Source organism: Limanda limanda, chromosome 14 (genome assembly GCF_963576545.1).
Source record: "Limanda limanda chromosome 14, fLimLim1.1, whole genome shotgun sequence".
Classification (NCBI taxonomy): domain Eukaryota; kingdom Metazoa; phylum Chordata; class Actinopteri; order Pleuronectiformes; family Pleuronectidae; genus Limanda; species Limanda limanda.
In genome coordinates, this window is record NC_083649.1 from 5980342 (window position 1) to 5993467 (window position 13126).

General features: G+C 40.1%; 1 protein-coding gene across 1 annotated transcript in view; it reads left to right on the forward strand.

Annotated features, from left to right (window-relative positions):
* The window catches only part of ncam1a (neural cell adhesion molecule 1a), a 75976-nt gene that overhangs the window by 14331 nt on the left and 48519 nt on the right, over positions 1–13126 (forward strand). The window contains exons 8-9 of the mRNA XM_061086323.1: positions 4862–4891; positions 9796–9946. Coding sequence (XP_060942306.1) covers positions 4862–4891; positions 9796–9946 — 181 coding nt within the window. The remainder of the gene's footprint in view (positions 1–4861; positions 4892–9795; positions 9947–13126) is intronic.

Sequence of the window (13126 nt, forward strand, 5' to 3'; positions counted from 1 at the left end):
AACATGATAGATACAGTACGACAAGATAGGTAGCATAGATACAATTAGATTTGATTGAATATGATATGACACAATATGATACTCTACCATGTAATGAATGAATATCAATGAATCTTTCTGTCTGTAGCCACATACAATTTCAATTAGGTCAAATTTTGGGTTCAGCATCTTGCCGAAGGTATTGGAGTGGGATTTGAGCCCCTGACCTTCTAGTTGGAGGACCACTGCTCTACCTGCTCAGCCACAGCCTCCGTAAATGATATAAAATGAGAGATAGGATATGATATGATAGATGCGATACGATAGATACAATACATTGCGATACAATACAATACGACAGATGGATAAATGGATAGAAGGATAGAAATAAAGACCTCATCACAAAATAGGATTCTCCTTGAGATTTCTATTTGAACAGCAAATTGCTGCATGAAGCCACATATACGGTTTGCAGGTCTTTGTCCTGCTCTTCAGTATTTGTCTCGTGGTGTCCTTCAGCAGAGCAGCAGATAACATTGGATTCGAGCTTTCACCATAGAACACGTCGAAAGGCTCCTGATGCGGGAGCCGTGGATATCATCCTTGTGCGTTTCCTCCCCGTCACACTGGTCCCAGCACGTCGGCGGCTGCCAGCCTGAAGAGAGAATATGATCCCGAGCCTATTGTGGTGCCCTTATCAGCTCATTAAAATGGAATAATTTTGAAAAATCCATCTTAATGGTCCATTGTGACACGTGCATGGTGCGAGCAGGAGATGGATTAGTCACTTCAGAGCTGTAATTTTCTGCTGTGAATGCAGTAAACAGTATTAAGATAATTACCTTGCTGCCGGTAGCAGGTCTGCGGATGGAAGAGAAACACGTCTGCCTCCGCTCGCAGCTAAAAGAGCTGCAGCAAGAGATGAGGTATTATTATACATCTTCATATTACTTCTGATAATAAGGGAATTTACCGTAGGTGCGAGCTATATTACCCTCTGCATATTCTCCCTCTCGTTGAGTTACGGAGTGATTCACAGCCTTTGGAGAATTTGCAACTGGGCCACGAGGGCACAATATGATTTGGCAAAAAAGGCTAAATTATTATAATATGACTTAATACCTTATAACGGGCTATTTTATCTGTAATACCCTTGAATATGCCCGAGTCTGTGCTACGGTTTAAATCACTCCCTGAAATAGCCAATATTATAAATTTTTTAATAAAAGTAGGTCATTATCGTATGTGAGGTAAACCGGCTCTTTATCACTTTTAAGAAATGAACATTGCATGAAGTCGCCTGGAGGCTTCCACCTGCTGCGCTGCTCACAGCTTCATGTGGTCGAGACAGAAAATAACACATCTAATCTTTGACTTCTTCTTTAATTTTCCTGCTCAGCCACATCCTCGAAATGCAACTGTCTGTGTGAAAATGGTTCATCCACCACGGTTGTTATGCACCGTGACAAATGATGTACGCGTGGAACAGTAAGGTGGACTATTCCTGGAGTGAGTGCAGTGAGAGCACCTGTCCTGTCTGGTCCCAGAGGACAGGACGGGGCGCAGTGTCCTACTTCACTTTGCAGCTCTGTCCGGCTGTATTCAGAGAACACAGGGCAATGAATTATCCCTTAAAGCTGCAACACAAGTCTAACATCAGATAGTATCATCGTAAAACTATTCAATCTTGATGTAACGTTAAATCGATTTTAAGATTTCTAGAATCTTATCCAGAAAGAATGAACGATCTATAAAAAGAACAAATCTCATGAAAAGACCAAAAAAGTTGTTCTGAGAATAGCTTGGCACAGTAGTTTGTTGGGCAAACCCAACATAATAGTTAAATCACAATTGATTGACTCTTTCTTACTGTCAACCCAAAACTTATTCAATGTTGGATATGATATATGATATATGATATTTAGTGTGTGGATTTGATGGTAGTGTTACATCAACCACACTCATGGACTCCTTCGATGCTAACTTCACATCGAGGAGCACAGTAGAAATAAGTTTAGTTTTGCTTATCCTTGACTTTTGCTTCTCTTCATTGATAGTTTATCACAATAATTCAAGAGAGCTTCTGTAGTTTAGTTTTTTATTAATATATATAGTTTTTGCACAAAAAAAAAATTATCCCGCAGTCACACAGACAGTCAGGAATTATAACTGTTTATTAGGATGCATGTGTTGTGACTATATCATTCATTCTTATATTGGTTCAAGAGATAATTTCATTAAAAGTTGTGTGATGATTGGTGAATACAAAAAAGTGAAATAAAACACAGCATCCAAGGTTTCTTTGCTTTAACCCAAAGAGCCACAAACATGTTTTTGTGTTTTGTCAAAATTAAACCGGACTCACTTTTTCAAACTTTTGAACCTTGTGGCAGTGCAATGACATTTTAAGAAAATATATCCTGTGTCAAAAATAACAAATATACTTCTATGATTAACAGCCATCTTATGCACCTTTTCATCTTTGGGTTATTTATGTAGATATTTTCCCATAAATTTAATTCCTTGAAAAGTTAAACTCCTTTTGGCTTTTCTTGGAACGAACCAGAATCCACCTGATTATGTGGCTGTTTGTCATTTACCAGGCGTGCTAATGTCATTCCACAACCACCGGTGATCTTTCAAAGCTTTGGCACAGTCACACGAGCCGTCAAGCTGCTTTTCTCAAAAAATAAATCTCAGACTCAACTTTAAATGAACGGCAACCTGCCAATAGCATTTCAACATCACGCCTAATTAGTAAACGAAGCGCGTGAGTCTCGGTGAAAAGAGTCGAAGAAGCTGAAATGAACTTGGAATGTGAACAAACCCACAATCGGCAAAGACGGATGAAATCTGAAATTTCCAAACAGTCACGGAGTTGGCGGCAGTTTTTATTTTTTACCTGACGGTGCAGCGCAGCCTAATGCGGCGTGGTGAATCTGGTGCTGTGCCAAAAGTTGTGATGCATGAGAAAAAAGTGTTTCCCCTGGCGATGCGTCTCCACCTCAGTTTGATGCCAGGAGAAAAAAAAACACGGGAAGATAATGGCTCTGCCGTGGTAAACATTTCACAGAATCACAAAGAGTGACAGAGGAGTCTAAGTAGTTTGCTCGCGGCGTCGGAGCGACTCTAGTTTCACACTCGTTTGATTCTGAAAGACCTCAAGGCCGGAATGGGACAAACTTCCCATTTTTAGCTCTTACGAGACGCTTCCGTGAACAATAAAATCATCACTGTGATGTTTTTTTTAAAAATATGCAAACTGAGTCACACGGGAGAGATATTATCAGAAGAGAGGGAATAAAATTGAATAGTTTGTCCCATTAACTGTGTGATTCATCACTGTCAATCAGTGGAAGCGCTCACTCAGCACATTCACGCCCTCGAGTTACTGGACGTGATGCTCGACCTGAAAAAACAGGACTCGCACCCGTTCTCCCGTTCACATCTGTCATCGACTCGTCATCCTGCTCGTCCACATCCATCACTGTCACATTCATTTTGGATTTAATGCTGCCGTCATCTGGAAATCACGCTGATCACCCGGCGCTCGCTGTCACTAATTCTAATCGTTTAAGCGTCCTCCATTGTGCCATCACATCCAAAAATATAAAATCACAATGATGTGCGACGACAGGACAATCAGCTTTCACTGTGACTCTAGTAGAAAGTAAAGTGAATTAATCACCGTGTCATCTACTGAGACAGGATTTTTGATGTTCGATTTCATCCCGTAAACTTTTATCAACACGTGAGATTATGAATATGTGTATGTACCTGTTATCAACACAAAAAAATTGATTGGTTAATGAAAACACTGCCATGATGATGTGGACTCAGATAACAAAATCAAAGTCTAAAGATTAGGGTAATTGCTCAGGTGTTATTAAAGTTAAAGTTCTCTGTTTTGTTTAGTGTGCGTCTAAATTCTAAATTCTCTCTCTACACAAAACATGAATTAATAATGAACCAAAAAAGCCTCTGATGCTGTTTTTGGAAACAATAAGCTCCAGTTTGACCTTTTTGACCTGTTTCTGTAAATATATGTAAAACAACAACACTATAACAACAAGAAGAAAAACCTCACACTCCATGATGTCAGATTTTAATATTGTTTACTATTGAATATTTAAATACAGTGGTATAATTTATTCATGACAAAACATATTCATACTCGTAGCAAAAACATGTTGGTGGAAATAATTCAGGCTTGTCCAATGAGAACCGGCTTTAATCCTCCTCATTTGTTTGCTTCTACATCTTAAACCCACAGCTATGAATCATATATACACGTATTGCTTTGGACTTGATAATTAAGTTTCATAATTAATCACTTTGAACAGTAAGTTGCTCTCAGACAGCTTCAGTTTCCTGGTGTAAACTCAGCTCCTTCACCGGATCCCTGGTTATTTCCCTGTTGTTCTTTACAGTCCACGTCTGTTCACCATGTTCACATAGAAACACGTGTAGCTGCTTCACATCTGCATAATTGTTATTATTTTCAACAATACACAACCTAAATATGACTTTGATGGATCACCTCATTCACTGGCAGTTTTATAAATCAGCGCAACTTGATTGTTCTATAATTGAAAACATATGCAAAACAAAAACAACTGGCTGATAACCAGAAAATTGCTTTTTTTTTCCTCTGATATTATTATTATTATTCTGATGTGTCCTGGAGAGTGAGGAGCAGCAATGTGTAGAGAATCTGTTTCTGTAGTTAATGACATTAGAATTGGTGAAGTCTCTGCTGTGCTCTGTGAGAACTGAACTCCTGCAGGTTCATCCAGTCTCTGTGGCTCCTCCTCAAACATCTCACTCTGCTGCACTGTGCCGCTCTTTGTTTTTGCTTCCTCCATCTTTCTGTTCCTTCTAGGATTCGTGGACGCGACCAGACAAATACGAGGTATGGCTACTAGCTGCTGTAGCCTGACTCTAGTTGTAATAGTAGCACCACCACCTTTGTGTTTTGTGTTTTTTTTTGCCTGCAGAGCAGAAGTGTTGTCGCTCAGCCCACAACTAACTAACGTGCACCACATGTACGTGTGTCAGCCCCATTAGACGCGTGGTACAGTACATTAAATCCATTTAGTTCCAGCACACGTTTAGGCTTTGCCCTATTTACTTGTTCCTGTTTACTGATATCTCAGAGCAGATCTCAGGCCTGGTAACGTGCTGTGGTTTCCTGCAGCACGGTCTGGTTACTTCTCCGACTCTCCTCGAGTTTAGGGGAGAGTTCGATTCCTGCAGGGGTTTGTGGGTCAGTGCAGCGTCTCTACGAGTTCACACAGAAAACACTGTCTGCTCTGCTAACTCACCGAGCTCTACTAAATCTTAACAGAGTGGTTTTCAATGGTGTCGCCCGATCCGGAGTCTGCATGTTTGTTCAACAGTGAAAACGCCCGGAGCCTCATTTATAAACAGGTCTGTGGAATGAAGACATTTTTATTTATCCATTTTTAAACACAGTTTAAGTAAATTGAAATCCATTTGAATCTGACCTACAACTTTCTCAGGAGCAACAAGTGATGAGAAATTATTAGAAAACTTTATTATAAATTAAAAAAAACTGTTTTACATGAGGTCTCTGCTCTGGTGTTTGACTGGAAGGAAACATGCAAACTCTTTACCCGACACAAAATAATAATAACAGAACTGACAACAAGTGTGTAACAATTTAACTTCACTCCCTTCACTTCACTTCACTTCACTCACTTAATAATGAAGTAAAAGTGTTTAACTTGTGTTTCTCAAAAAAACTAACAATAAAGTGATGAATTAATTAGTCGTATTAAGTTTATATTTAATATTTTGCGTCCCAGCATGTGACCAGTGTTACTTCACACACCTGAATTTCAAGTTGAGACAATTATTTATGTGCAGAACACGTGTGTTAGTGTCTAATGGTTTAATTATTAGTATTTTACAGCTTCCAGTATATGACACGTCACCTAGAATTTAACTTAGTTGTCATCACTGTGATTTCATGATATCAACACATTATTTAATAGTGGTGTTTTGTTTTCTCCATTCGTAGACAACCAGCTATTAGCAGGAGTAGAGTGTAGCTCAATATCACATTTAGTCAGTAGAGGAGTGTGTTTGTAGTTGATGACCTTTCACAGTTTGTAGTTCCTGTAAATTCCCTCTCAGGTTTCCCACGTTGGTTTTCTCTCTTTAATAAAACACTTCTGCAGGGGTGAGAAACAGTGTGGGAGAAAAACCTGATTCACTCGCCTGCAGATAGAACTCGTGAAAATAGGAATATTCCAAAAACCTATTTTCTCATGATCTGTGACCGGTTTTCATGTTTCTCTGCATCTGAAGATCAGTCGATAGTTCTGCTGCAGCACTATTAGAAATAAAAGCCACATTACATATTGGGTTATCGATGCAGCCCACCATATAAAAATCAGCTGCCGGTGAAATAACCTCTAAAAGCTCGGTATTGATCAAACTGATCTATAGTCACGTGCACTTTTACGCTGGGATCTGACTGCTGCTGGAATCAGAGGCCGCTAACAAGGATGTGTTATGCAAGTCGACACAGTGAATAAAACCTGTGTTGTGCTGGAGAGATTTAAACCTTTACAATCTGTTTTTTATTTCACTGAGAAGAACACTTCAGACAGCTCCCAGATCAGGGTCTGATTGTAATCACCACGCCGACGTCAGCACTACAGAGTCGTGCATTCAGGAAAAAACTCAAATAGAAAATGTGTGTCCTTGCCTGTAGTTAAATAAGACGGAATGCTTCTACTCTGCAAAGTGTAAATACTGAGAAACAGGTATAACCTTGCAGTTTATTATCGTTAACAGCTTCTATATCTGATAAGTGAAGATAAACAAAGATAAATCATATGGTTTAATGGTATTTATTCAATTTACCAATTTAATGGACTTCATCAGAATCTATCTATTCAAACTGGAATATCATGAAGCCACTTTAACACTTAGTAGACTTTGAGGATGAAAGCGTTTTTGAATATTTCACATAAACAGCAGGAACGAGGACATTGCTTTGTGTTTTAATTCTCATTTCATTAACCCCATGAGCCACCAGGGTTCCATGAACATCAACAGTATTCACTCTGTGGGCAAAGACCATTTAAATGCACCAATAATTCCGTCTGATTGTCTCTAAGAGACGCTTCCTGTTTGAGGATCCTTCCTTCTAATTGGACAGCTCGTTAATCAGGAGCTCTGTTCTGGAGGTTGTCGGCTCAGCTCGTTATCCTCAGCTCTGCCCGAGGACACACGGATTTGCTTTAATTATTCTAATCATGCTTTTCCATGACAGGAATTTAGAGAAAATGAAACTAAAATGATCACAGGGGATGTTTTGGATCCCAATTTAGGGGAAAGTTTCCAAAATGATCTCACTTCTCAGAATGATGATGCATCCACCGGCTGCAGATGTGCAGATTAACACATCTGTACTGACCAGGACCATTTATTATTTAAAAATGAAACGTAAATGATGAGTTTAAAGAAATACATTGGTCATAGCACCTGTCAGTAAAGCCTGTATAGCACTTTCAGTGTTGTTTTTGTATTTGGCATGATGCAAAGATGAAAAATGTAATATTCTGACTTGACATGGTTTATCACCAAATACTCAAAACCCTCCAAATATCTAAAACCAATTAGGCTTCTTTTCTGTGTCAAATGTATTTCCCGTTAATAACTGTTAGCACAGGCATCTCTAAAACAGTATGTCTGCCAAATATGAGTATTTTAGCATTTCAATGAGTTGTGTTCATGGAGATAAGAGCAAATCAGTGAAAGCACCACAAGAACCTTGATGATTCGTGCTGCCCACACGGAGCCACAGACGTCTTTCACATCCTGCTTATTACAGTTAATATTCAACAAAACCTTTCTGGTCCAGTAAGACATTAACAAGGCTTTCACTGTGGCTCGTGTGGGGGAGAGAGATATGCTCACGGAAAACAGAATCCTCCACAAATTGTAAAAATAAAAAAAGAAGCTATTTGCACCATCATTGCTAAGAAAAGCTCCTCTTGTGTCAACTTTAATTAAAATGTATTTAAGCAGCGCATAAGAGAGAGAACTGGTTTCCTTCCCTGACAGACGCTCTCTCGCTCTCTCTCTCTCTTTCATGTAAACTGTGTAGAACAAAATATGTGACAACCAAGACGCATGTATTGACAGATTACATAACCCAGTCAAAAGCAAAGCAGCAGCGACTGCACAAACAGGGGGAAACTGAAAAATCAACTCCGTGCTTTTCTACTACGCGTCAAACGTGATTATTTATCTGCTCGTAAATCAATTATTGGAATTAATCAGCCAATCAATCATCTTCCCCTCCTCCTCTGCAGTGTTATTAAAACATTTTTCTCCATTTACCTGTGTCCTGTTTACACTCGGACATTGTGCCCAGGGTAGCGTCTCCTTCCTGTGTCACGGCGCTGAGACAAGATTAATGTTGCCCTTTCTAAATGTGCCAGGACACTCCCCGGGACCTTCTGTAAACAGGCAGGAGTATTTCTGCCACATCTGCACCGTTCCTGCTCTCGGAAAAATAGGATAACAGCTCACGCCTTAATGCTAATACAACAAATATTTAATTATTTATAAAAACATAAATGCTGAAGCACCTAGAATGCCTGAAATATTAATAGAAAGTTTGTGGCAGCTCGGCGGAAGATGTATGTCCCCTGTTGGCTGGAACCGTTGGTCGCCCAGAGGAGAGAAAAGCTGGTGCTGTATTCTTTAACAGCGAAAGAGTTTCTGTGCTCAACTCTCCTCGGTGTCCATGTCTCTGCGGCAGAGATTCAAACCACGACACACAAAATACAAAATGTAGACTGCGTGAAAACGTTCAAAATGTCACCAGAGAACAAACATCTCTGTCCTGTGGCCTCCTCTTCCTCTGGAGTTTCTAACATCAAGCTCCAGCGCACTAATCAGGCAGAGCGATATAAAAGCAGCCTGCCGAGGAAAATAAAAGCGAGTTTGTAACAAGTCCCCAACTGCAATTACACTGTTCCAACTGCAATCAGAGCGACTACAAACCTGCAGCTACACAACGGTAATCAGCAAACTGGAGGAGCTCTGCACTTTACGGGTCAGGGCCGAGTTCCAGACCCAGTGATGCAGGAACATTTTCCTCCGCTCCCATAATGCACAAGATGTTTTTTTATATGTGCGAGAGACGGAACGTTCTTGTTTGATTTTTGAGGATTGATATTTTTGCTATGGCGTAAAGGTTACTGTGTGGAACTTGGCCGCACTGTAAAGGAAAAAAGGGCTGGTGTGTGTTTTTGCTATTTTTCTTATCATCAAAAGATGTAATAAAAATACCGAACTCTCCAGTCTGAGTTCTCCAGCTTCCTTGTTCTGTGTGTGTGTGTGTGTGTGTGTGTGTGTGTGTGTGTGTGTGTGTGTGTGTGTGTGATTGCCACTTACTTCACAATAAGAAAAATGCAGAGCAACACCAGCCTCCTCTCTTTGACCATATTTTTGCCAATTTGTGCAACAATCTCAGTTTTATATTCCATCTCTGCTGTTTTATTACCAGCTCATTGAAATTGAAACCTAATCACATCAATCAAAAAGTGTTTTATTTCTTCCATCAGCTTCCTTTCCCATCATGTGTGTTTGTCCAAACCAGAAACCTAATCCCATCATTTCCCTGCTTCTCCTGCAGGAAAACCAACAAATAAAAAAAAAAAACCTCATGAACAAGCAGAGGGGAAAGCAGCAGGACTTTGCATTTTATTTCTACAAGAATGTGACAGTGTGAATAATCTCCCTTCCCTCCTTCTTCCCTCTTCTCCTCAGAGTCTCGACAGGAACATCGTGGTGCGCACCCACGCGCGGATCTCCTCTCTCACCTTGAAGAATGTTCAGTTCACATACGCCGGCCAGTATCTCTGCACCGCCAGCAACTCCATCGGCCAGGACAACCAGCACATGCACCTGGAAGTTCGCTGTAAGTCGCCTGACTCGGCACTTTTGGGTTCTTTTCACAGCCGTCAACACAATTTTTTTACATTTATCTCCCAATATCAGAAAGAAAACAAATACGCTTGTCCAAAATGATTAACGGTTCAATGACGACAAAGTATTAAAGTTAAGAAAGTAGTAAAGGGGATTCTTCTTTGCAGCATTGAGAACTTTCTTCAAATCAAATGTCACCAAGCTCTCAAGTCAGTAACAGCAGACCGGAGAATCTTCTGTTGGTCGCTAAGTTCCAGGAGTTGGAGCTGATGTCTTTTTTCAGTCTCCAGACATTTCCTCCATGCACCTGTTTCCTCTTTATTTCCTTAAAAACAGCATTTGACGTCACCCTGCAACACTTTTTGTACATTAGTAGTTGAATTTACCTTTGTGAAGGTGCACAGAGGAATCAATAGAGGTTGTAACACAAAGCTTTACCCTTACGGCCCTTTATTTAAACCACAGCCGTCCTGTCCCTGCAATGCTTGATGCTATCTCTCTCCCAGAGTATATCTAATGTGAGTACATTGTGTGATACAGAAGATGTTTTCTGCTGCTTTCACAAAGAGACTGGGACCATTCAGCCTCCAGACAGAGTTCTGCAGCCTTTTTGCAGCAGCGGAACAAAAGTGTGATTGTTGAAATATCCCATTAAATGTGCTGCTTTGTGCACGTGACCCATCGTTACACTAACATGACGCCATGTGACCCCAGCAGAAGACAGATTTGTTGTTGCGGGAGCTTTTTCTTTTCGAGATGTGAAGAGGATTTCGAGATATATAAGAAACTAAAAATGTGAAATATGGCCAAAATGGCCACTAAATGCAAAAATAGCAGGCTTCCTGTGGCGTTTTTCCAATTGCACCTAAGGCTTTTTGGTTTGTCTGGTCATGATACATATGTGTATCGATTTTTGTGAAGATCGGTCAATGTGAACACGTTCCGGGGGTCTCGGGGGGGCACCGTTGACTCCCACTTTTCACCACTTTCTAACTTTCTGCAAATTTTGGTAAGAATTTGAGCATGGTAAAGCCCTCAAAAAGCCAATTCATTTGCCTGAATAATAATAATAATAATAATAAGTACAAGTACATCAAAGTAAAAATGTGGAATATGGCCAAAATGGCCACTAAATGCAAGAGAGCAGGCTTCCTGTTATGTTTTTCCAATTGCACCTAAACACTTTTTTGTTTGTCTGGTCATGATACACATGTATATCGATTTTTGTGAAGACCGGTCAATGTGAACACGTTCCAGGGGTCTCGGGGGGGGCACCGTTGAGCCATTTTGCGACGCCCATTGAAAATTCCTTCAGAATACGTACATTTTCACCACTTTCTAACTTTCTGCAAATTTTGGTAAGAAGTTGAGCATGTTAAAGCCCTCAGAAAGCCAATTCATTTGCCTGAATAATTATAATAATCCTTACAATAACAATAGGGTCCTCCCTGACCTTTGATCAGTGCTCGGGCCCTAATAATAATAATAATAATAATAATAATCCTTAAAATTTCAATAGGGCCTCACCTGTCAGGTCAGTCCTCGGGCCCTAATAAGTGCATCTTGAAATAGTTTGCCTAGAAAACTGAGACGACTGGAATCAAACATCGTTGCAGAGGAGTGTTTTTTACAAAATGCATATTCTGATCAAAAATGAAGAGAGAGACGAATAGGCCAACGCGGTTGTTTGATCATCGAGAGAACATCTCTCGTCTCGTGTGAAATGAAGCGGCGTGAAATAACCGTGCAGCACAAAGGCAGCCACGCGTGTCCCTGTCATCATAAATGTTAAGAGATGTCGTCTGTCACAGGGAACGTGCTCCAGCTGTAAATACCAAACTGTTTGTTCCTCTGGTTCCTTTTCCTCACAAGACGCTGTAACCTTTCCTCTCACTGTTCCTCCATCGCAACCTTTAACAGGAAACCACTTTTATCGTCTACATGTGAGTTTTATCTCTCGACTCTTTGTTGTAAAGTGCTCATGCGGTGCAATCTAATTCTAAGTAAGTTATAGCCGAGATTAACACATTAAACTGCTGGCAGGGGCTCGGCAGAGCAAATGCCTTCAGGCCCCCGAGATGAGAGGGGACCCCCGAGAACAGATGATTAGAATTAGAAGCCCCCCTAATGAGGCCCCGTGCCAGTTGACTTGCTGCCAAAACTTCATAGTTTCAGAGGTTTGGTTGAAGACTCAAACTTTTAAATGAGTTTATGATGTTCCTGGGAAGGTGGAGAGAGTTTGCGCTGATACTTTAATACTTTTAATGCTACTGTTATTTATGTGCGTGACTGGAAACTTTGTTTAAAACCTCACAGCCGGTGCAACAGGCTGCTCGTCAACAGTTGCACGGAGGTATTGATTCAGGATTATGAAAATGTGTTCATTTGTGATCAAGCAACAGCTTCAACTCGTTAATCGACAATTATTTTGAAGACAATTGCTTTTAAAAAATGATAAAAGAGGCCCTTAAATATGAGTAAGGTCACATGAAAAGCCTTCTTTCTTTCTGAGGATCCCCATTAGCACCAGTATGAGCATTAACAATTCTTCCTTCGTCCACAACACACACAGTCATACACATTACATAAATTAAATACATTTCATAAACACAACAAACAAACAAGGCCACATAAACAAACCAAAAAAGCTCATCTCATTAAATCGTTTTAGTTTAAACAGAAGAGAAACTAAATATTCTATCTTTTAAAAGATTTTGGGCGTAATTCTTTTAAAAACAGCGTTTTCCTTCACACAGTCAAGTGATAATTCTTAACAAAAATGTATATCTTATAATAAGTTGTGTTTTTCTCACATTAAATAAAATTCCAGGGAAACAAGGTTATTATATTCCTACTTTTACATGAATCCATATATTATCTTTGTCCAGTTTACACAAAGACACCAGTGAGTTACTGCCCCATGTTTTTTAGAGATGCTGTTTTAATAAATAAATGCAAACCGCTCTTTAATCCTCTCCTGAACAATATGCAGCCATATGAACGGACCCTGTAAACCTGCAGTCACCTGCATTTTCCGGGCATTAATAATAGGTGAACGATAGAGAGCTGAGTTTGCTTGTAGCCACAGCGACTGGTTTCCATGGGGACGAAAGTATCTCCAGCAGAGCCGTGACGTCTCAGATATGACGTTAGAGAAAGACCCGAGAGAGAG